The 23,926-nt window shown below is 41.1% G+C and overlaps 1 protein-coding gene across 1 annotated transcript in view; it reads left to right on the top strand.

Annotated features, from left to right (window-relative positions):
- Positions 1 to 6,672: 6,672 nt before the first annotated feature.
- Positions 6,673 to 23,926, top strand: part of LOC122711131 (zinc finger protein rotund-like) — a 145,902-nt gene continuing 128,648 nt past the window's right edge. The window contains exons 1-2 of the mRNA XM_043929604.1: positions 6,673 to 7,068; positions 12,330 to 12,641. Coding sequence (XP_043785539.1) covers positions 6,673 to 7,068; positions 12,330 to 12,641 — 708 coding nt within the window. The remainder of the gene's footprint in view (positions 7,069 to 12,329; positions 12,642 to 23,926) is intronic.

The raw sequence follows: 23,926 nt of genomic DNA, 5'->3' as shown, positions 1-23,926 counted from the left end.
CGACCGACTGTTCACTTTTCGAGAAAGGAATCATGGAATGGAATTTGTTATTTCCCTTCGTGATGACGTTTCATCGGGAAACGTGTATATTTTTCAAGCAATTATTTATTCTTCGTCGAATTTCTTAGTTTGATTTTTTTTTTTTTTTTTTTTTTTTGAGAAATAATTCGTAAATATTTGCGACGAAATCGAACGTGATTGGAATTTTCCACTATTCAAATATCATTTCTCTCGTTTCCACGTGGGAACCGCGTATCCAACGGCTGACTTTTCACGTGACAACGGTAAACCTATCCAACCTTGGAGGAAGCATGTTCTCGTGTTCTTCTCGATACGGGTAATCGTAAACCGTTCCAAGGAAGCGCTCCACTTCCGCTCCACCCCGAAAAACCAAAACACAAATAATCATCTCGCGAACGAAAGGGTGCACGAAAGGATGGAGAGAGAGAGAGAGAGAGAGAGGGAGAGAAAGGAAATAATAATAGAATCTCTAACGGGAGGGATGAAAGGACAGGTCGTGCTGCTCCCATCGTGCTACTTAAAAGAGAGAAAGGAGGGAATCGAGGAGTGTGAAGGTATTCTGCATGTGAATGGCACAATGGTAATTTGGGGATTCACCGTTAGAGGATATTAGAGGCTCCTCGATCCCTGATTCCCGTTGAACTTTTATGCAACCACGTGAAACACCTCACATCTCTGGAACGCGAAAGGAGTCACGTTCTTCCTGGCCACTCCTATTTCCTCCACAATGTTTTCCAACGTGTGACTGCCTCGCTCGAGACGCGAGGCAGCCTCAAAAGCTGATACCACTCGAGAAGGAACTACCTGCATTACCTGCCCCTGCCTACCCATCCGTTATTCGCGCACGTTTCGAAGAATGGAGCGTAGCTGCGCGCGTATTGTAACCGGCCAACGTTGATCCCCCGATGCTTTACGCCGATTGACAAGGTTATAACAAGTGGATGGGATATGGCGATGGATCGTCTAATGGATAAGGGAGAGTTTCGTGGTTCGAAGATTTGGATGGAACAGAGAAGATGAAAAAAAATATCAAAGACGAAAATTGGCGAAAATTTGGAAGGAGTTTTGATTCTTCTCCAATATGGATGGATAGGGAAGAGTTGTTAGAATTATTTTTATTCTTGGGTATGGAAAAAAAAAATGTCAAAGAATTGGTGAATATTTGGAAGGAGTTTCGATTCTTCTCCAATATGGATGGATAGGGAAGAGTTGTTAAGATTATTTTTATTCTTGGATATGAGAAAAGAAAAAATGTCAAAGAAAATTGGCAAATATTTGAGTTTTAATTTTTCTCTAATAGGGAAGAATTGTTAGGATTATTCTTATTCTTGGGTATGGAAAAAAAAAAGTCAAAGAATTAGTGAATATTTGGAAGGAGTTTCGATTTTTCTTTTTCAATATGGATGGATAGGAAAGAGTTGTTAAGATTATTCTTATTTTTGGTATGTAAAAAAAAAAAAAAAAATGTCAAAGACGAAAATTGGCGAAAATTGGAAACTGGAAGAATTTAAGTCGGTGTATGGGAACGTTACAAATTGGATTTTTGGCGGAATCGTCATACGTCTGGCCGAGTCTCGGACGATCCAGAATACCAAGGAGAATTTTCAATTCCGTGGAAAAGAAGCGGGGAACGGAAACGCATCCGTTTCCGGGCTTGGTCTGGCAACGATGCCATTTATCACTTAAATCGTGGCCGAAGAGAAACGACGATTTCCGTCCCGCTAGGCGTATTACTTTTACATTCGAGGCGAGGGCGGCGGGGCCCGGGCCTCCATTATCGGAGGCCATCGCTTGAACTGCGTCTCGTTACCGCCTCCGATAAACCATCCCCGCAGCCAAACAAACAAACAATCGTCTTCGGTGAAGAAAGAACCTCCGCTTCGATCACATCGTCGCGAAAACTGGAACGAACTCGTTTCTTCTCTCGCGCTCTCTCCAAGGTAAATAAACTCTTGTCGCACGTTTTAAAATTATCTCGCTCCCTTTTCCCTGCCATAATATATATATACCATTAAATCTCCTTCTCTTCGACTAATAAAAAAAAATGTTCAAAGACAAGACGATCGATGAGGTGATCCTCGCGATCTCTGGCGCGACAAGCCAGAGATTCGCCGTCCATTTCCATTGGGATTGAACGATCGAGGCTGGTAGCCGGATAATGGAACGATTCGAAGGGATATTTCGAAACGGTTGCGAGATGAAAAGAGGAATGAAAATCCTCTTTTTCGAATTTCCGCCGGGAAGCGAGTCGTGAAGCGTAATTGAAAGGAGACGGGGATTAAAGGAGCGACGGATCAAAGGGATGAGAGGGCGCGCGCGCGGCGGCAATCGAATTCCATCGTGACACAGATACTTTATTAGAGCGAAACAAAAGAATCGGATGAGCGGGCGCGCGCCGGTATCCGGAGGGTTAATTTATGTACGGAATGTGTAGCGGTCTTTCGAACTGGTGGCCATGTTGGTTTCGACGTGCCCGTCAAGGTATGTGTCTCCCTCTTCTCCCTCCTCCCCCTCCCTTTCTCGATCTTCCACCCCCAGCCCCACTTTTCTTTCCTTCGCCGCCGCCGCCGTCGCCGCCGCCGCCGCCAACGATGGAACACACGTGAGAGATCCCTCTCGCACACGAAGAACGCGAGAACGATGTGTGTTCCCTATCAGCCGGTTGGGTCCAGGGCGCATGCTGCACTGCGCACAACCCCCTACTCCATCCCCATCCCACCTACTCTGCCAGCTAGCACGACCACCCTCCCTCCCCTCGCCCCGTTTCTCTACACCCCGCTGCAACCCCTTCGGCCGTTCGTGCAGCCCGCCATGCAACCCCCCCAGGAGGCGACTCTTATTATTTCCATTTTTCCAATTCGGTCTGGGGGGCGGGAAACGTGCAACACCCTCCCCTCTGCTCGCTCTCTGCACACCCCTCCCCCCACCGCCCCCCGTCCTCAGTCCTCTCGGCCCTCTACCACCCACGAGGCATTCTCCCTCCCTCTTCTCGCCTCCCCCTCCTTCTCTCTCTCCCTTCAGGTAGCCAACCAAAGGAAAAATATCTATATTTATCTGTTTCTTCGCGGGATACGGTACCACTACCACTACCGCTACCACTACCCTCTATCCCCTCGTCTTCTTCTTCTTCGCAACCCCTCGTCCGCATCCTCTATTCCCTCGCTCGTGTTCTTTTTCTTTCTTTCTTACTTTCTTTCTTTCTTTCTTGCTTGCTTTCTTTCTTTCTTTCTTTCTTTCTTTCTTTCTTTCTTTCTTTCAACTCCACCGCCACCTTGCGAGTTTCTCGGTCTCTCCCACCCCTTTCTCGGTCTCTCGTTACCTTTCCGTCTATCCATCGATTCACCGTCTCGCTCCCGCGTTTTCTTTCTTTCTTTCGGCCTTCTCCTTACCTCCACCCAACCACCCCCTTCTTCCTACGGCGTTGTGGCGGGAGAGACAGATACACGGCGGGTGCGAGCGAGTCGGGGTTAGGGCGGGAAGAAGAGCGAGCGAGAGAGAGAGAGAGAGAGAGAGAGAGGAGGGAAAAAGGAAACGAAAGAAGACGGAGGGCAGCACGACGACGACGACGACGACGACGTCGACGACGACGACGACGCCGGCGGCCGCGGCGAAGCGTGCGCGCCTTTCCTTGGCCGGCGGCGCGACAAGGAAGCGCGAAGGAGTCGGAGAAGGATGGGGCGAGCGGTAGAAAGCGGAGCAACGGAGAAAAAGCGGAGGAGAGAGAAGGAACGGCGAGCTTCCGCTTCCTTATGCTCCGCCGCGGACTGCATCAACCAGTCGCACGGTCGCGCTCACATAAGAAACTGGGATTCGAGAGGCAACCCCCTTCTCGCGAACCGCGACGCGGTTTCCGTGAGCGGAAGAGAAGAATTCGGTAGCCGGGGATCGTCGTCGTGCACGTTCTCCCAATCTCTCCAATTATTACTATTATTATTATCATTATTATTATTATTATTCTCCGCCCTCCCCCGTTTCCCTCTCTCACCCCTTCCGATCCTTGGACGGATTGGACGGATTGGCCAAGGTGAGAGACGAATCGTCGTCCTCGTCGCCCTCGTCGCCCTCGTCGTCCTCGTCGTCGTCGTCGTCGTCGTCGTTGTTGTTGTTTATAATTGACTCGGCCACGCTCGAATCGCGACTAACCGGCCGCGTACCCCCACCACCGCCCGTCCGCCGGGGCCGAATACGTCCGATCGCGTACGGAGATTGGCGAGAGGGCATCCGGCCCGTCGGATCGGGTCCCGTCGCCGCGACTCGCCCCGTCTCGCCGCTTTTTCGGCCCGCGCTCGGCGAATCGCGTGTCACCAATCGCCCCACCGCTACTCTCTCCGGACGATGAAGAAGGGAGGCCATCGGGCCTCCTGGACGACGGCTCGCATCATCCACTTGGGGAAGGAAGAACGAAGAAGGGAGCGAAGAAGCGAAGTGGAAGAGGGAGAGGCGATGATGCCCGGGGAGGAAGGAGCCGGGATCCCGATGGACGGTTGAAGGATGTTCCTCGATGCGACGAGAAGAGGAGGATGTTCCTCTTCCATCCGTTTTCCTCTTCCTCTTCTCTCTCTCTCTCTCTCCGCTTCTTCTCCTACACACGCCGCTCTACCTCCTCTTCACGCCCGGGGACGGACGTGCCCGTCCGAGGGGGAGGAGGGACGACCCCAATGGGAAGTGTACATACAGCAGCCATACAGGGGGAAGTGAGATCGCGTTAATGACCGGTGGTTGGCCGCTCGATGACGCCGCTCCACGCCGATGAGGAGGGACGAAACGAAGGAGACGAAAGAGGGAAAGATAGAGGGAAAGAGAGATCGTGCGAGAATACGAAGGAGGGGAAGGAGGGAAGAAACGATCAACCAAAGTTCCTATTTTTCACGTGTTTTATGCGGATACCGCTTACGATTAACAAAGTAGGACGTAAGAAGAGAAGAGGGAGTTGGTCGAGGGTTTGGTCGCAGGGGCCGGCTGCCTGCGCCCATCGTCCCGTCGCCCCCCGTGTCCTCCTCGTCCGCCGTGTGGGTGGAGGGGCGCGGGGTGAACGCGCGGTACACGCGCGTACACGCACGCCGGATACCTCGTGCCCGCGCCACCGGGGACACCCTCCCGCGCTAATTAGCCAGCCAATTAGAAAGGCCGCGGCCATGCGTAATGAGCTGCGCGCGCAAAAGTTCCTAAAACGCCACGATACAATGTTTTTTCTCAAATGCGGATGCCTCGTCTCGCCGCCCCGCTTAACTTGTATTAGGCGACCACTCGTAATATCGTATAAGGCGTAAACGCTAAGAAACGTAGGGGATATTATGAATGATAACGATAATAATAATAATAATAACAATAATAATAATAACAATAACGATAATAATAAAGAGTAATAATAATAACAATAATAATAATAATAATAATAATAATAATAATAATAATAATAATGAAGCGATGACGAACGCCACGAGGACGTGTGATTCTTCATTCGAGGAACAATGAAAAATACATTATATCCCCGAGGAAGGGATGATAGTCGTCGAGAAATCGAGGAATATAGTGTATAGTCCAGCAGCTGTGTCCAGATTCGCCAGGCAATAAAACACGTACGAATTTAAGGAGGAGAAGGAGAAAAGAAAAAGAGGAAAAAAAAAAAAAGAAAGAAAAAAAAAAGGAAAAAAAAAGAAAAAAAAATCTGGATGGCTGTGTGCTCTCTGGCCCAAACGGACAGAAGTGTGTAAAATTGTAAAATTCGCGAGATTTTTCGATCGTTTGCCGATCGTTCGCAATCCACCTTTCACGTTAATCACTCATCGAATCACTCGCTTCCGCTTCACTTTGTCCTCCCTCCTTCCCTCCCTCCCTCTCTCCCTCCCTTCCTCCCTCCTTTCATTTTTTCCCTCCCTCCTCCCTTTCTCGATCCGAAGCCGCGCCACGTGGCTCCTCTTTGAGGGATCCTCGACGGAACCGCGAGGACACGATCTGATTTCGGATCGACGGTGTTTTTAATCTGAATCGAGAGCGGGACGAGATTCTCTCGCGATTGATAAATCTATATATATATATATATATATATACATACTTAGAAAATTAAGAAGAGCAAATCTATATATATATATATACATCTATATTATATATACACACTTGGAAAGCGTATTTAATTATATATTCCTATACACATGCAAGGGACACATGTACAGGTATTTTAATAATAACCTCGCGTATAACTACTATAGCTACGTTATAACGACGGCGTGCTCTGAAGAGAAGGAGAGAATAGGAGCGGATAGGGGATACTCTCCCTTGTATTTTTTATTGAACACCGGAAATCGGATACTTGAAAAGGTACAGGGAGGAGGGTGAGAGGAGGGGAAGGAGAACAGCCCATTTTGCATTTAATTGGAATATCGGAATTATTTATTTTACACCACCACATTGTCGGGAAGGAAAAACTTGGAGAACGCACGGTGCGGCGAGGGCGAGAGAAAGAGAGAGAGAGAGAGAGAGAGCAGTTGAAATTTTTATTCGACCAAACTCCAAAGGAAAAGGAAAAAGAGAAGGAAAAGGAAAAGGAAAAGGAAAAAGAGAAGGAAAAGGAAAAGGAGAAGGAAAGACAAAAGGGAGACGCGTGTTTCACGCGAGGTGGGAAGGAAGGAGAGGGATTCTTCCTTTTTTTTCATGAAACACCGGATTGGAAACGCGGAGGAGAAGGGCGTGGACGAAGGGCACGTGCGAAATATGTCGACGATGAGCGTCGTTTCGAACTCGTCCGTCGAGGTCGACTCGGATTCCTCGAACGACGCGTCGAGCAAGGACGATGGAGCCGGTGAGCAGAAGTTCATCCTGCGTAACGAGCTGTACAACAGCCTTCTCGCGAGCGCCCTCGGGAAGACGGTGCTCAACAGGCACCTCAACTTCAAGGAGCAGGGGATTAATTTTAATCTGGCCAATCTGAAAGATAATCTGAACGCGCTCGGCGCCCTTAAGGAGCTCAAGGATCTCAAGGGCTTGACCGTGAGCAGCGTCCCGGCTTTCCCGAGGAATCTAGCTCTTCACAGGGAGGACCATGACGAGGTCAGAGTCTCTTCTCTTCGTCCTCCCGTTTTCTCTTATCATTCCTCTTTCTCTTTTTTCTTTTTTTTTTCCATCCACGAATTTTTATTCGTATTAATAAGTGCTATCGTCGTATCTTGTTTCTTTGGTTTCTTTTTTTCTTTATTCTTTGGTCGAAGGATCATCGTTGGCAAGTGTTGTTGTCGTCGAAAGCGACGTTGTCGCTCTTCTTTCGTTAGATTTTGTGAGTGGAACATGTGGAAGAAGAAGGGGGTTCGATGAGATTTCGAGATTGGCGGGAGATGGAATGGGGGGATGGTTAGGGAAAGGAATATACAGAAGGGGAGAATTTTTCGAAATCGAAGTCGTTTTATCATTATCAACCAGAAATAGGGTTAATATCGGGTTAAACGAGTTTCCTTGGAAACTCGGTGAATCATAATTATCGTGAAGAGCGTTAAGGTGACACCCTCTCAACGACGCACGACTCCGTAAAAAAGTAGAAAAGTTTCGCGGTAAACAGTTGCCTTCTCCTCAAAACCCGTTCCAAACTTGCAGCATCAAGATCAATAATCCCTGAAAGATTCCGCGTTCCTCACTGACCTATCCTTTTTCTCGCGATTTCGAGCAAAAGCCAAAGTGGAAGAACGAGGAAGAGGAAGAAGAAGAAGAAGAAGAAGAAAACAAATTCACAAATTCTCCCAAGACAAGAACGGCCGAAAGTACTCTCGAGCAAACAAATCAATTCTTGCCGAGAGGAAAGAGTTAAAAATTTTGCGACGAACTTTATCTTTAAAGAAAAGATGGAGGGGGCGAAAAGAAAAAGAAGAAAAAGAAGAAGAAGAAGACAAAAAAAAAGAAAAAAAGGATAGAAAAATATCGCGACTACTCCCGATGTGTATATCACCGCGTATATAAGCGTTCCACTTTTCACGGAAACGGGCGGATTTCCACGGCGATAGTTCGAAAAGAATCACGTGACACTTGACACATAAATCTTGGGGTGGAAAAGTTAGCTTACTTATAATACCTAATGTAATATTAGGGCACGGAAAACAAAGAGAGATTTCGTAGTTGTAAGCCGGGAAGAGGATCCTTTGTTTGCTTGACAATTACTTCCCCCCCTACATCGATTCTTCGACTTTTCCAACTACTTTGTCACTTTTCTGACCGGCCCCACTTCCCTTCATTTTTCTTCCTCGTTGCATCTTCCTCTTCTAAATCGTTCGTCCCCTTCAACCCGTTGTTCGTTGTTCGAAAGATCAAATCCTCGTGAGAAGAATTAATTTCTTTTCCCCCTCCTCCGAATTAATAATATATAAACGAACTCTCCGTTGAAAATCATCGGACACATCGTTCTTTTTCAGTGATCCTGGATCAGAAATAGATCAGAAATGTGGCCGAATTATACACGACGCGGTATTTTACCCGCGTGTAAACAACTGTTTGTGGACACTGTTTTAAAAATGGTTGGCGCGGCGAACAACAAAAGGGAGGGTGAAATTTTTCCTCGGCTTAATTCATTAACTTCCACCGTAAGCGTGGCACATTCCACTCCTCGTCGACTTCCTGTTGCTTCCTTTTGCTCCTGGCCGAGTTATCGCCGCGAGGCAACTTTTCTTGGCACGTTCGCGGTTTTGGCTCGGCTCGCTTGATTCCACGACGACCACTCTTGACCCAAATCCATGACGCACTTTTCCCCTGGCTTGTTTTTTTCTCTCTCTCTCTCTCTGTCTCTCTCTTTTCATTCCTTCCTCTTTCTGTTTCTTTCTGAACGACGCCGAAACGTCTCGGCGTGAAAAATACACAGTCCAATTACGCTTACGTTACGAACTTTGGCTTCCATCTCCTCCCGTTTTTTTTCGTTTTGCTTCTTTTTTTTTTTTTGTGGCTGGTAATAATTATCACGTTTCTCTTTCTGAAAATTTTGAAAATTCTTTCTTCTAAGTAAGAAAATTCGATAATTTTTTTGTTTTCTTTTTGGAGATTTGAAGGAAACATAGGCGTTTCATAGGCGAGGATGAAAATTTGAAATCAATTCGACGATACCGGAGGAAATTTTTCCCTTTCGTTCGATAAAAGTGTTTTCAATTGTTCTCTTACATCTTGAAACGAGAACTTATATAACAAATCTTTCTTTATAATTTCGAACTTTCAATTAAGCAACCAGTTCGATATTTGATCGATTTTTGTCGATCGAAAATTTAAACGATACAAAGATTTCTTCGTTTCCATCGCTCTCCCTTCGTTTATAAAAAGAATATTAAAACCTTTTTTTTTTCTTTCTTTCTTTTTTCATTCGTGACACATTTTCGAGATGGAAATATTTCTTAGAGACTTAGTTCACGAAATAACTTGTTCGGATCCAGAGAGAAATATTATTTGTTAACGGTATCCACGGAAATGAGGGAAACGAGTTTCAACCGATTCCTCGATCCCTTTGGAGGAGGAATCGTGTACGCGCTTTTGTCGTACGTGGAGAGACGAAGAAGGAGAGAAAAATGTGTCGGTTGGAGAACGGTGTAATTAAGTGCGGGGCAATAATGAAACGCATCATCCCCCTTGGCCGAAGAAATAACAGCCCTTCGGGGACCCCGTGGGGATGGCCCTTTGAGGAACCAGCAATCCGATTTCAAACCAGCTTTCTCACGCGTTCAAGACGATCAATTAACAAATCTAAATCTGCCTGGTGGTTAATCACCCGTAATTACTCGGATTTGATGGACGTGGTAAAAAAAAAAAAAAAAAAAAAAAAACGGGGATGAAATAGAGAAAGAATTATTCTTGTATAGAGAAGAAATTGATTTTAATAATATTTTTGCATTTAATTTTAATCGATCGTATCGTCAAAATTTTCTATTTCTTCATATTGAATTATAAAAATTTTTTACTACTTTACACGTACAAATGAAAGTTGGACAATTTTTGACGAAATCAACACTAATTTTTGTATATTTGAGTATACGTTATAAATTGGTAATTTTAATCTAAGCTAACTTAAACTCCATTTGTAAAATCTAAGTATACTATCGATACTTGACACGGAAACGTGTAACGTTACAATTCGGATGATTCGTTGTAGTGTACATATTATAGAATATCTATATATGATATACTCTTGGCGCATAGGGGTGCTATATCGAGATAGATTCTCCGAGGTATAAAACTATAGACTTGATGTTAGAGAAAATCTTAACCTCTCCTTCAAACCGGAATTCTATTTGCGTTTAAAAGAGAGGAATAAAACCATGATTCTGTAATCTTCGAAATAATAGCCACGATAAGAGGATTATATTCGCTGTATAACAATGACGTAACATAAAAATCTGAATTTTATTTTCCAACCTTTTAGTTCTAGCGATCCTTGTGTGCAGAACGTCGCATTGTTAACGTTTTCAAGCTTATCGAAATCGCATCTGAATAAACTTTTTCCCCCTTTTTTTCGTATTAAGTAACTGCAACTAATTTCTTTTTTTTTTTTTTTTTTTATTTAGATTAGATTTAGATCGATGAGTTAAATTAAATGCACACACGTAATTCGATAATTAGAAAAATATGGAAATTTTCAGCGTGGGCACGCGCCACTGTAAAAAATTAATATCGCATTAAATCGATTACGGATGGATAAAAGGTGATTCGCCGTTTGTAATCAACGATTAATCGAGATCCCATTCATTATGCGCGTTTCATCATCGTGATTGAAGGGTCGAATTAAGAATCTCATCGAACGTCGTCGAATTTTCGAATATTGTTTCCGTTGGGAAGGGGTTGTGAAAGGGTTGTGACTGTGCGTTCGACGAGATATCGATTCGCCATCACCCGACATTTTTCTTGGTTTCTCGTCCATGAATTTCTCATTCGTTGCGAGCGAGTCGATCGTCGCGCAATTACGTACAGTCGAATTCGCGGGAGACGATTTATTCTCGTCTTCCATTCTTGGATCCCTTGGCGATCGAGGCACGCGTTTACTTACGAGAATAAATAGATTTCTTAATTCTTTCTCTCCTGTCAATTATCCCCTCCCCAATTTTTTCGCGATTTAATTTCATCGAAGAAGATAACACGAGTGATTTTTTTCCTTGAATTTGGTTTGTTCGATCAAAATTGAAAGATAAGATCGAGCTTGTTCTTTTTTTTTTTTATTTAAATTAGAGACCATCTCTCGAAGACGAGGATATATTTCATATCGCAATCGGCGACAAAAAGTGATTTTCGTCCCCTCTTCGAAATTGAATCTTGAAAGACAAGAAGCTCAGCAAAGAATTTCCAATAGAATTTTTATTCGCTCAAATAAACATTGGGTTTATATACGAAGAAATCGTGGTGATTTCATGGAAAAAATCCATGATTTTCGAAAATTTAATTTAATTTAATATCGTAAACGAAACGAAAGCTCGAGATTTATCGGGAAACAACGATCCTCTCGTTGTAGGGGTTTTTAAATGTTCAAAAAAAGAAAAAAAAAAAGGAAAACGAAAGTGTATACCTGGACTATTTTATAAATAAAGTTTAATACTCGCCGCGAGTAAAATGTATCGCGGCAAGCAACTTAATCGGAAAGGGGATCTCGTTTTAGCCCCGGTTCAGGTGTCCAGGCGCCATCCTCGCTGATTTATCGATCAATTTATTAATGGGTCAGCTCTTCTCGTGCGTTCGATCATGAATATCCGATGAAGCAGCCAGGACAGACGAGGAAGCCTCATAATTACTGTGATTAATGCTCGTATCGAGGGGATTAATTCGCCTGGCCGAGTTTATTCTCGAAAATCGCGGGAAAAATCCATCTTCTTCTTCTTCTTCTTCTTCTTTTCATTCCATCTCGTCTCTCACTTAATCTCCTTCGTTTCCTCTCTTGTAATTTCTTCTTTTTCTTCTTCTTCTTTTAAAAATCGAGTTTACGAGCAACAAGCAAAAGCAAAAGCAAACTCGATCTCGAAAAAAAGTAACGTATCTTCTTTCGATCTCCATTTTCATTTCATTCCATCTTTCTCCTCCCTTATATTTTCCTTTTCCTCTTTCTTAACACTCACAGTAACGATATACTTTTAAAAATTATTTATTCGGACGAAAGTTTCGTTCGATGAAACGAATAAGAAAATAAAAAAAAAAAATCCCCTCCTTTCCCCTCCTTTCGAAAAAAAAAAAACGAATACGCGCAACAGTGAAGAGATGTTCAAATCTCGCCTCTCCCCTCTCCATTCCCTTAATCGAGGATCGTTTAATCCGTTAAGATCGATCGATACGTCCAATTAACCCTGTCGTTCCTTTCTTTCGTTTCGCAGAAAGCCTCTTTCGCGTGGTCAGAGGGTGGTGGCGAGGAGGGTGGTGGAGGCGGCGGAGGCGGCGGCGGAGGGGGTGGAGGAGGAGGAGGAGGAGGAGGAGGAGGTGGCGGCGGCGGAGGAGGCACGGCTGGAACCGGAACTGGGAACACGGGCCCAACAGCCAGCGGGGGCGGTGGATTGGCCCATTGGGTCAGCGTGATGGCGGAGCACATCCACAATCCACACTCGGCCACCGGGGTGGGCGGTGTCCATCATCAGCAACAGTCACCCCCTCAACCACCCTATCCGTGGAACAACGGCCTCTCCGGTGATGTGAGTACTTGTAATGAAACAATTTATTTGACAAACTTTTTTTCTCTCTCTCTTTCTTGTCTATCCTTATCTCCCTCGACGAATCGAATCATTGCGTTACGATTTCGATATCTTTATACGATGTCGTTGTTAACGCGTGTGTACATATATATATATATATATATATATAGATTTTTTTCGTAACGAGAGATATATCAAGAAGTATATCGTTTGCACGATGTCGTTTGTTATTTTTTTTAGAAAGAACGAAAGATTGGTAGTGTTAATTGGTAGAGTTTTGATCCGTTGTAATTTTAATAAAAAAAAAAAAAAAAAAAGTGCGCGTAATTGAAATTAAGGGACGAAGAGTATTCGTATGTAATATTGTATTGTAAGTTGAATTGAAAATTATGAGGAAATGATATGATTGAATTTTTTTGGTAAAATAATAATTATTTTTTTTATTTATTTTGTTCGAAATTTTGAAATCGTAGCAAATGATAATATATTTTTGTTTGGCACGATATGATTAAATTAAAAAAGAGAGAGAGAGAGGGAGAGAGAGAGAGAGAGAGAGAGAGAGAGAGAGAAAATATCGAAAATAAGGATTAGGTAAAAAATTTTACGAATATAAAAATTGTCTTACCGAACAATGTTTGTAAAGAGAGTAAACGTCGTCCTAATAATCGACGTTAATAGTCGCTTCGTAAAATTTATTTATTATTTAAGTCGGCTTATCGCGCGCTCGTTTCGATCCAAATATTTATCGTTTCCATTGATTGGAACGCGTTCGTGGAATCGTACGCCTCGGAAGGTTACTTGTCGAATACGCGTCGAAATTTTCATAACAAAGGAGATCCAGTCGTAGTTCTGTTTCCTTAGTGCGTAGTTCTCGTACCGCTCGTGCTCGTGCCGTCGAATATTATATCCAGAAATCGAGGATAGGATTTTTATTTCAAAGCGTATATTCTTTGTCCTTTTTACTTACGTATTTCTTTCTTTCTTTTTTTATTATTATTCCTTTTTTATTATTATATTTTTTTATTCATATATTCCGGTACTCGAAATATAATGACGATGTTAGATCGTAAAATTCTGTTGATCGATACATTTTTACTTTTGAAATTCAAAAAAATTTTCATCATTGATACGTTTTTGTTAATAGGAAAATAAATAATAGGAAATATTTGTCGATATATAAATAATTATCGAGGATGCGTGTTAAACTTTAATAGAAATTTCGATGAAAAAAACGGACAAAATTTTCGATCAACCTACTCTTTTTTCTCTGCTCTATATATAAATACTACATTCTTAAAACTTGGAAAAAATATCTAATAATCAAATCGAAAATCTCGAATAGAATCATTAAATTCCAAATAATAATAATTATTAATCGCGAAAAATTGTAGTGTAGAAAAAATTTTAAAAATATAGATTTGGATCAAAATATCAGAAAAATTGGAATTTTCGTCGCCGATCCCAATCGCGATTCCGCGTTATAATCTTCGCATCAAATTTAAAAAATAAATTTTCCCCTCTTTTCGATTCCTCGTAGTCGAATTAATAGCCAACGTGGCAAACTTTTTCGTAGTCGAAACGAGTTGGCCGTGATGATATTAATTCGAGAATTAATTTTATACGCGATATTATTACGCGAGTAATTACGAGGCAGGGGCTAGTTAATTGGCAACAAAGAGACTGGTGGAGTTTCAATCAATCGAAATTTTTACGACTCGCGACTCGTTTCGTTCCCCCTTTGCTCACTTTTATATATCGAATAAACGATTGCAGAATCGTTCCCAACCGGATGTCTTCGTCCAAGATTGTATCTCTTTATACTTTTATTAGTTTATCTATATATCTCTCCCTCGAACTGGTTTCTCTACGAATAATTGTGAATCGAAGATCGAGTCGATTTCGATAGATTAGGAGAGATGGAGAATTATTATCGCGAAAGGGGGTAGTTTTATGGAATCTCCGATCAATTTAATCCGATTTCGTATTTAATATGAAATTTTTTAGCACCGATAAATAATATCATTGGAATAATTTTGATCGTCGATAACGATTGTGTAATGGTAAAGTCATGTATTTTCTTTTAAATTTTATTTTCTTTCTGCAAAACAAAAACAAAAATAATGAAAATTCATTCAATGTTTTTCAAAAAGAAAAAAAGAAAATTAGAAGAGAAGAAGATAAATGTAAATTTAAAAATATATATATTTATCTTTTTCTCCTAATTTTGTTTTCTTTTTGTTAGTACAAGCTACACCGTTGGATCATTTATATGTTGTGCAATCTTATTCCTCGTTTTAAAAAAAATATTAAGTCGGTTTGACGATCGTCCAATGTTTGCATTTACTTTCTATTTCTTCCTTATTTGATTTTTTCCTCGCTTCAAAGGTAGAATCCTAATGAGATCAAAAGGATTCTCTAAACTCTCTAAAAAAAAAAAAAAAGAAAAAAAATCCGAGCAAAAGCAAACGGTTTTTTAACGGACGAGACATCTANNNAAAAAAAAAAAAAGAAATGGATGAAGGAACACGAGTATTAAAATCGTCCCCGGAAGACGACGCGCCGTTAACTCGCGACGTCGACGAGGAAACGCGCGAAAAAAAAAGGATCTCTACCCTTTTTTTTTTTTTTAAGTAGGTACCCCTATTTTAATCTCCCTCTCCCCTTCCTCCCCGTGTTTCTGTACGAGAATCCTGCATAATTTGGACGAGGAAGAGAAAGAAAAGAATTTGGAGGGAAGACAAAGAAGTCTGTGGATACTGCGCGAGGAAGAATAAAAAAAAAAAAAAAAAAGAAAAAGACGAAGAAGAAGAAGAAGAAGAAATTGATGGATGGTGAAAAAAGGGTTGAAGATCGCTTTGCATACCTCTTGCTCCGCCCTGAGGCGGTAGAGAGAAAAAAAAAAACAAACAGACGGAAGCGCGAAAAAAAAATGAGAGAAGGGTTGATTTGAATGTGCGCGCGGATTCGAGGACGCGCCGTTAAGGGTGAAACTCTCCTTTCGACCGCGAAACGGCACCCTTGGGTCTCTTCTTCTGAGAGGAAACCCCATTTTGATGCTTTTTTTTCTTCTTTCTTCTTTCTTTTTTTTTTTTTTTTTCTCCTTTTTGACGATCTTGGTTTGCCTTCTCACGAAATAACGAATAAGGAGTATCTTCGACTTTTCGTATATTTTTCTTCTATTTCTTCGACTTTTTACGAGAAAGTTCTTCAGAGAAAATAATACGTTTCATAAAAATTGATCGTTCCACTGAATTTCTTATGTTAGTTAACGACGATCAAATAATCTGAAGAGCTTCTATCTCTCTTTGTATTTTAAAAAATTTCCATTTCGAATAATTCGAAGACAGCGACGTTTAGCATATTAGCTGTCGATTAATTTTAACTCGCAGCTCGAATTCCAATATTTCGAGAAGAGCAGTTCATCAAAGAAAAAAAAAAAAAAAAAAGAAAAAAAAAAAAGAAAGAAAAATTTCGGAAAAAACGTATGCTCGATCACTGATTATTAAACTTACTTTTCGAATCTGACTTTGTCAACCGACGAACTCGAAAAGAAACGTTACTACGTCCACGTGTCCAACGTGTCGCAAGGTGGGACGAGGAATTCTGGTTCCCCGGATCGTGATGACCAGGGGTGGCAGGGTGCCCCAGGGGTGGAGATTCAGGTGGCGGGGATGCGGAAGACGCTTCCTTGGGTTCTGTCCCGAGGATCAGCCGGTTTTTTGTCTAGCCTCGGGACCCACGCCAATACCCACTCTTGGAGTGGAAAAAACAAGGAGCCACGACAATAAGGGGACGATTTAAATAATCCGCGGCATGCAAATGCCCCGTACATTCTCACGGAACGGGCCGACGCGCGCATAGGACGAGGAGAGGAGAGGGGAGGGGGGGGAGGGGTTGTTCGAGGCGAGAGGAAAAGAAAAAAGGGGGAAAAAAGAAAAAAAAGAAAAAGAAGAAAGACAGAGGCGAAGACAATCGGGCAATCTGCATACGGACTCATACGGGTACCAACCCCTTTCGAGTGTCGTGCGAGGATGATCGACCGAGGAATCTAATTGAGGGATCTTTTCCCTTTTGTTTCTCCCGTAACGTTCCTTTCCGAACAGATTTTGTAACCGAACTTTTTGGGAGAGTTAATTCTTTGGGAAATGACTGTTGGAAGTTTGGAAAAAGTCTCTCGATAGGATGAGGATTTTTTAGATTCTTCTTTCTTTTCGGAATGGATGACAGAGGAGGTTCTTTCGTTTTATTCTTTAGATGGATAAGAAAAGTGGCTTGTAAATTTTTCGATAGTTTTCTTCTTCGACGAATTAATTTATCCCTTCTTTTAATTTCCATTATAAAAAAATAAATCCAAACGAAGAAATTACTTTTCGTATAAGGGGAAGGAAAGTTTCTTCTCTTCCTCGAACTTAAAGTAGAAAGTTCTTTCAAGTTCGCTTCGAAATAAAAAAAAATTTCTTCGATTAGAACACTCGAACCTCTTTACGCTTTAACAAAAAAAAAAAAAAAGAAGAAATTACAATTCCTCGATACGAGAAAATATATTCCACCTTACGAATGAAGAAAAAAAAAAAAAAAAAAGAAGGGGGAGAAAAAAAAAACTCTCGAAAAAGAAAAAGCGCTCGAGGAACGAATACTGGGTTGAAGCTGGTATTCGAAACTAGACCAAGGCCACGCTCTGCGCCTCGTGCATCAGAGAAAGAAGAGGGGTGGTTGAAGAGGAAGAGGCAACGCTGAGAGGTGCCCCTGTAAACACGTTTTCGGATGTTGTAATCTGTCGCTGGTTTCGCCCAGCGGGTGGTCAACCCTTTTTCCATGCTTTTTTACGCCTGCCCGACCTTAATCCCTTAAAACGCTTAGAGCAACTCTTTAGGGTAATTTCTTCGAAAGGAGTAGGGGAGGTTAAACTATCGAGGGGTGGTTGAATTCATCCGCCGAAGGCGAAGATGCAAAACACCTTGGAAAACACCGGCCCGAAGCGGCTAACTGGAACATTGCCGCGTGAGAGTCCCGCAAGAAGCTACCCCATGAAGATTATGCAAAAAAAGATTCTTCCACCCCTTTAACCACCGGTTTCCTCTCCTTCCACTACCCTTGCGCCACGCTCTGCCGGGACGAAAATTAAAATAATGGCCGTGCGCGCCTGCTGCCAATTTTTATCTACCATGTTGTACCCCTTCCCTCTTCCAAGTTTCCTCTCTTTTTTCTTTTTTTTTTTCCTCTCTTCGCCGCTCCGTTCTTTCCGTTCTTCTCTTCCTTCCAATTTTTCTCTCCAATTGTCTCCTTTCCTTTTCGCTCTTCGTTATTTTGTTCTTAACTTCGTTATTCTTACCTTCCCTTTTCTTTTCTATTCTCTTTCTCTCTCTTCGTCGTTCTATCCTTTCTTTCCGTTTAAATTTTTCCCACAACTTTCTCCTCTTCCTTCCCTTTATTTTTCGAGCTTCTTCGAATTTTTCCCTTTTCTCTTTTCCTTATTTCGTTCTTCTTCGTTATCATCTTTCTTTTTCTTTCCTTTCGAAATTAAATTTAAATTTCCCCTTCTTTCGAATTTTTCTTCCCAACTACCCCTTTTCCCTCTTCTTCGTTCTATTCTTTCTCTCCTTTCAAATTTCTCCTTCAATTACCCTTTTTCATCTTATTTTATTTTTCTAGTTTCTTCTACTTCGAATTTTTCCAACTATCTCCCGTTTCTCTCTTCGTCTGCTTTTCCCCCTCTCCCTCTTCCTAGCTTTATTTTTCGAGCTTCGTCTTCGTTCGAGTTTTCCCCCTCCACTCCTCTTTTTTTCTTTTTTTTCTTTTTGTTTTTTTTCCCGTGGGATGCAAATCGTGGCGCAACGGTATTTTTGTCTCCGCTCGACATGAGACAAAAAAAAAAAAAGAGAGAAAAAGGAGGAGAGAGTGGCGCGTTACAGGAGGGGGGCCGGTTCATTGTCTCGTTCACGGGTTCGTCACGGGGGTAGCAACCCCTTCCTTGGCCGATCTGGATCGGCTAATGAATTTCCGCGTAACGTATCGCGGATCGAGAAAGGGGTTGCCGTCGATTTTTTCCGCGATTTTTTTTTCCTCTGGGACCGGTCTCCGTGCACACGGGGACTCAACGGCTGTTCTGGTTTTATATGGGTTTTTTTTTTTTGGAGCTCGATATTTTTTTTTTTGGAGGAGGAGGAGAGTCAGTGTCGCGACGTCAACATTCGTTTTGAATAGCTCTCGTTCGCCCTGGGAATTTTTATTATTGCTTTTTTTTTTTTCTATGTATATACATATATATTTTTTTTTCATAATTAGATTTTGCACGGAGCAATGTAGTAATGGGGTTTGAATTCGTTGGTTTAATTTATATTGGATAGATCGTTTGGTTGAAGGGGGGATGAATAAATCGGGACTAGAAATAATTTCTGGTGTGATTCTCCTTTTGTTGTGATATTATAATTTGAATATTTTTTTTTTTCTTTTCTTTTCTTCTTTTTGTGAACCTTTCCGTGCGAACGAATTGTAAAATTTCTGAGCTTCGAAGAGTTCTTTTCTTCGAACATTTGGACGCGAAAAATAAATTAGGACTAATAAAAATAATTCTTCCGTTACGTTATAATTTAACGTAAATCGTTGTAAAATTTCTAAGATTTACAAAAATTTTTCTTCCCTTCCCTCGAATATTCGATCGAATACCAGATCGTCTCAAAATTCTCTCTCGTTAGAAATTATCCCGTGAACCCATTGAAATGATATATTTCACGTTTATTTCCATTTTTATAGTGTTTTTAAAGTTAAAACAGATTCCACAGAATGGTTCCGACTAAAATTCTCGAAACTTCTCCCAAGAATTTATATTATCGGAGGCGAAAAAAAAAGGAAAGAAAAGAAAAGAAAAGAAAAGAAAAGAAGAGAAGGAACGGTTTCGTTGGAAATCGATTCGCGGAAAGGGTGAACGTACTCCGAAGGCTTGGTACTACTCCGGTGTGGCACGGTGTGTAGTCCGTGGAAATGGAGAAAGAAACGAAAGGGAATCGGCGAGAAATCGTTCTGCCTGGTCGGATACGGATGGAAAACGCGGATTGAGAAAGGGGCCATAACTCTGTCCCGGGCCCAAATGTTGTGACATCGTGGCCCGGAGAAGGGATTGTCGATTCGTACTTGTCCATTGTCTCTTCGTCTCCGCGGGGGGGTTGTTCTTGGAACCCCCGGGGGGTTCGTAATGGAGATATCGGAAAGTGTGAAATTTCGGGGGATGAAAGAGATGGGACAGTTTGCGGAGCAAGTTATTAAGGCGGGATTGGATCTCTCTGTCTCTCGCGGTGGGAAGTTTTTAAAAAATTCTTTTCCAACGATGTGACTAACGAAAATTTGGAAGAAAATTTCTTCGCGCTTCATATAAAAAGTTCTATCAATCGTCCCTCATGTTTTCATAAAACGCTCCTCTATTTCTAGAACTCTGCGAATTATTCTTATCGCGTTAAAATATCGCGCCTCTATAATTATTAGACGCGAAGAAGAAGTATCTTTATAAATAATTATTACTGTTCAAGAGGAATTAGAACTTTGACGCGATACTTCGGAGATTTAAATATTCCTCCAACTGCGAAATTAAATAAAAGAGACCCGAGAAAATCCAACGGGGCGAACTTCCTTAGAACTTTGAAAGAATCTCCCAACGCCGAGGATACACTCTCGGATTCACGTTCGAACGACGCAAAGCTGGATGATCGATCAATCGGAACGCAACATTCTCGGATCCACGCTTCGAGAAAATTTTCGAAAAAGCTCCGATTCACCGTCGAGGAATCGTTAACCGAGATGCGGAAGCGTCGTTGGGCGAGAAAGAAAAAGAAAAAGGAAAAGAAGAGGAAGAGGAGGAGGAAGAAGAAGAAGAAGAAGAAGAAAAAAATTAGCACCCATGAGAGACACACAGTCCCTATACGTTTCTTGCGGAGAGAGAAGATTACCCTGGATACAGGATAGGAAAAAAAGCGTGTCTTGGTGGAAGGGGTGCAGGTGAGAGGGGTGCGTATGCAGATGACGGTGAAAGTGGAGTACAAAGGGCCCATAGTCTCACGCTATTGTGGCCCCCAGGTAAGATAAAGGTTGGCTTGCCCCGAGGCCGAGGCCAACCATCCTCCTCCTTGATGTCTCTTTAATTTTTATTAATGACAAAGAATTTGAATTTCTGCATCGGTGATATGGGAACGATCCTCGGCTACGTGACTCGGACGAATCTCTCGGTTGCCGGGGATTCGTCGCCCATCGATCATAATTATCCGGTTTACGGGACGGGTTACGAGGTGTCACGAGGAGGAATTTTATACGGCGAATCAAGCGAATGGTTTGACAGTTTTTTTTCGAGAGAGAGAGAGAGAGAGAGAGAGAGAGAGTGGATGGTGTTCGAGTTTTCTTCGGTCGATTAACGTTTCCTCCTTTCCACGAATTTTCGTTTGATTTCTTCTTTAAAAGTTTAAAATTTTTTTTTTTCTCTCTGTTGAAGTTAGGAAGTGAATTATACTTTCTTGTTTCGATAACTTTTTTGATTCAACGTTGAAAGGTATTTAGGAGGATAAAATAGATTATTATTTTTCATTATGCGAGATGAAAATTGCAAAAGGTTTGACAGTTTTTTTCGAGAGAGAGAGAGAGAATGGATGGATATTCGAGTTTTCTTCGGTCGATTAACGTTTCCTCCTTTCCACGAATTTTCGTTTAATTTCTTCTTTAAAAATTAAAAAATTTTTTTTTTCTCTCTGTTGAAGTTAGGAAGTGAATTATACTTTCTTGTTTCAATGATTTTTTTGATTCAATGAAAGGTTTTTAGAAGGATAAATATATTATTACTTTTGATTATGCGAGATAAAAATTGCGAAAGATTTGACAGTTTTTTTCGAGATAGAAAGAGAGAGAGAGAGAGAGAAAGTGGATGGTATTCGAGTTTTCTTCTGTTGATTAACGTTTCCTCGTTTCGACGAATTTTCGTTTGATTTCTTTTTTAAAAGTTGAAAAAATTTTTTTTTCTCTGTTGAAGTTAGAAAATGAATTATACTTTCTTGTTTCGATAACTTCTTTGATTCAAGGTTGAAAAGTATTTAGGAGGATAGATATATTATTACTTTTGATTATGCGAGATGAAAATTGTATTTCGTAAATTTTATTTTATTTGTTTCTTTTATTTTATTTCAAAGTGTTAGGATTATTTCTTTCTAATTTGCATTTTGTACATTTTGTAAATTTTATTTATTTATTTTTTTCCATCCAAGGTAGAAAATGGATAATGATTTCGATGATTACTTGGATCCTTTGATAGAGCGTTTAAAAAGAGTAGGAAAAAGATGTGGGAAAAAGATTGCGTACGTATTTCGTAAATTTCATTTTATTTCGAAGTTAGGAATATATTTCCTTATTTCTTTAACTTCTTTAATGTTTAAATAAATATGCATTTCAATGGGAATTTGCATGTACATTTTGTAAATTTTATTTTATTTATTTATTTTTGTATCGAATGGATTTTTCGTTTTCCGGCTTTGAGAGATGTTTGCGCTACCTTTACGCGAACGTAAATTTACGAAGCAAAATATTAAATGTACGCGCAGTTTTATTAAAATCCGCAACTTCGATCTTTCTTGCGATGCTTCTCGTTATCGCAACATTGCGATAAATTATTAATTTTTCCCTTTCTTTTTTTTATTGTAATTCACGAAGAGTTAAGGAGAAGTTTAAAATTCGTTTGCGGAGTCGTGATTAAAGAATCACGATGAAAAGAATTTTTAATCAGGAAACCGGGTTAAAAAAGAAGAAATAATAGACCGTTGAATAGACCGTCTCTAGTCAGTAATTAAAAAATCTTATTGAAAAGATTTGTAATCACGAAAATGTATCGAGGTAAAAGGATAATTATTACTTGAATTTTTGACTTCGAATTGATCGCAAAAGAATTCCGTGATCGACGAAATTTCGACCCGATTCAAGAGAATCAATTCAATCAATATATTTAAAAACTGAAAAACGTTTGCCGCACAAATTCGCCTATAAAATCTATATCGAAAAGTCGAAAGATGCGATTTTTTCTCTCTCTCTCTCTTTCTCTCTCTCTCTCTTTCTCTCTCTCTTCCTCGTCGAATAAATTTTTCGAATGGTTGGAAGAAAAAAGACATGATCCGGCCGAGTTTTCGAAGAGAGATTCTCGCTCGCGAGGAGAGATTCTAATTAATGCATACCGTGTTGTCAGCTCGTTAAAGTGGCGCGTAGAAACGCGTGTCGCGAAGAAACAGTAGGTTCAGTGTTTTAGACGGCCACGTGTTTTTTAATGACGAGTAGCAGATGCCGTGGCGTTTCATTGAATCGATCGAATGTGGGCTCGATGTCTCCCACGTCTTTTCTTTTTTTTCTTTCTTTTTCTTTCCTTTTCTTTTTTTTTTTTCGTCAGACAGACCCGTTTTGGAAGCAAAGGAAAGCACGCTTGGGAAAAAAATCTGTGTATCTGTCCGAACCTGCATTCCTTTCATACCGAAACGGGATAAATAACGAGACTTAAAAATTAGTTAGGAAGAGGGAAAAAAAAAAAAATATTTTCAACGCGCGTACTTCTTTATCTTGGACGCGTTTAACTTCATCGTAGTGCAAAATTGACCTATCTCAAATTTTTTTCTCACGAGCAAGCGTATTTTTCGTATTTTTCTTCTTTGGCAAATTTGGAGAAGATTAACGTTACAGTTTTTTCTATTTTTCTTCTTCTTCTTTTCTTTTTAGGCATTTCAAAATCTGGAATGCTTAAATCCTACTTCGTTCGTTCGTTCGATGACGATATTGAAAATGACGTTCGTCAAATCTTGTCAGTTTCGAAATTTCAAAAGACTCAGGTCGCAGGATGAAAAAAAATATCACAAATATCGGCGAATCATGATGAGTATTACTTTGACTCACTATACAATAAAACATTTAACCGTGTCTTCATCTCTTCAGAGGTATTCAGAAATGAAATTTTAAGCTTAGCATAAACGATTCAGGTTCTTCTACGATATCACTTCAACTTCAACCATTTCTTCACTTTCACATTCCAGATCGACAATTCTAACGTTTAATAACTTCTGAATTATCTCCTCGAATACTTCATCTTAAAATTATAAGAAAAGAAAAAAAAAAAATCTTTCTCAAAGTTTCAGAGATTTTCGCACAATAATACTAGACCCTAGATCGATAGGAATAAAATTAATAGACGGATGGTTAAAAATGAGATGGGCGGTGGCAATACGCCTTCCTAAGCGGAAATTTCGAAGGGAAAGGACGCGTGAAAAGTTTAGGCGATT

Source organism: Apis laboriosa, unplaced genomic scaffold (assembly GCF_014066325.1).
Source record: "Apis laboriosa isolate Shangri-la unplaced genomic scaffold, ASM1406632v1 scaffold16_cov148, whole genome shotgun sequence".
NCBI classification, from domain to species: domain Eukaryota; kingdom Metazoa; phylum Arthropoda; class Insecta; order Hymenoptera; family Apidae; genus Apis; species Apis laboriosa.
The sequence above is the reverse complement of the archived record's forward strand: the minus strand, read 5'-3'. Positions and strand labels throughout refer to the sequence as shown.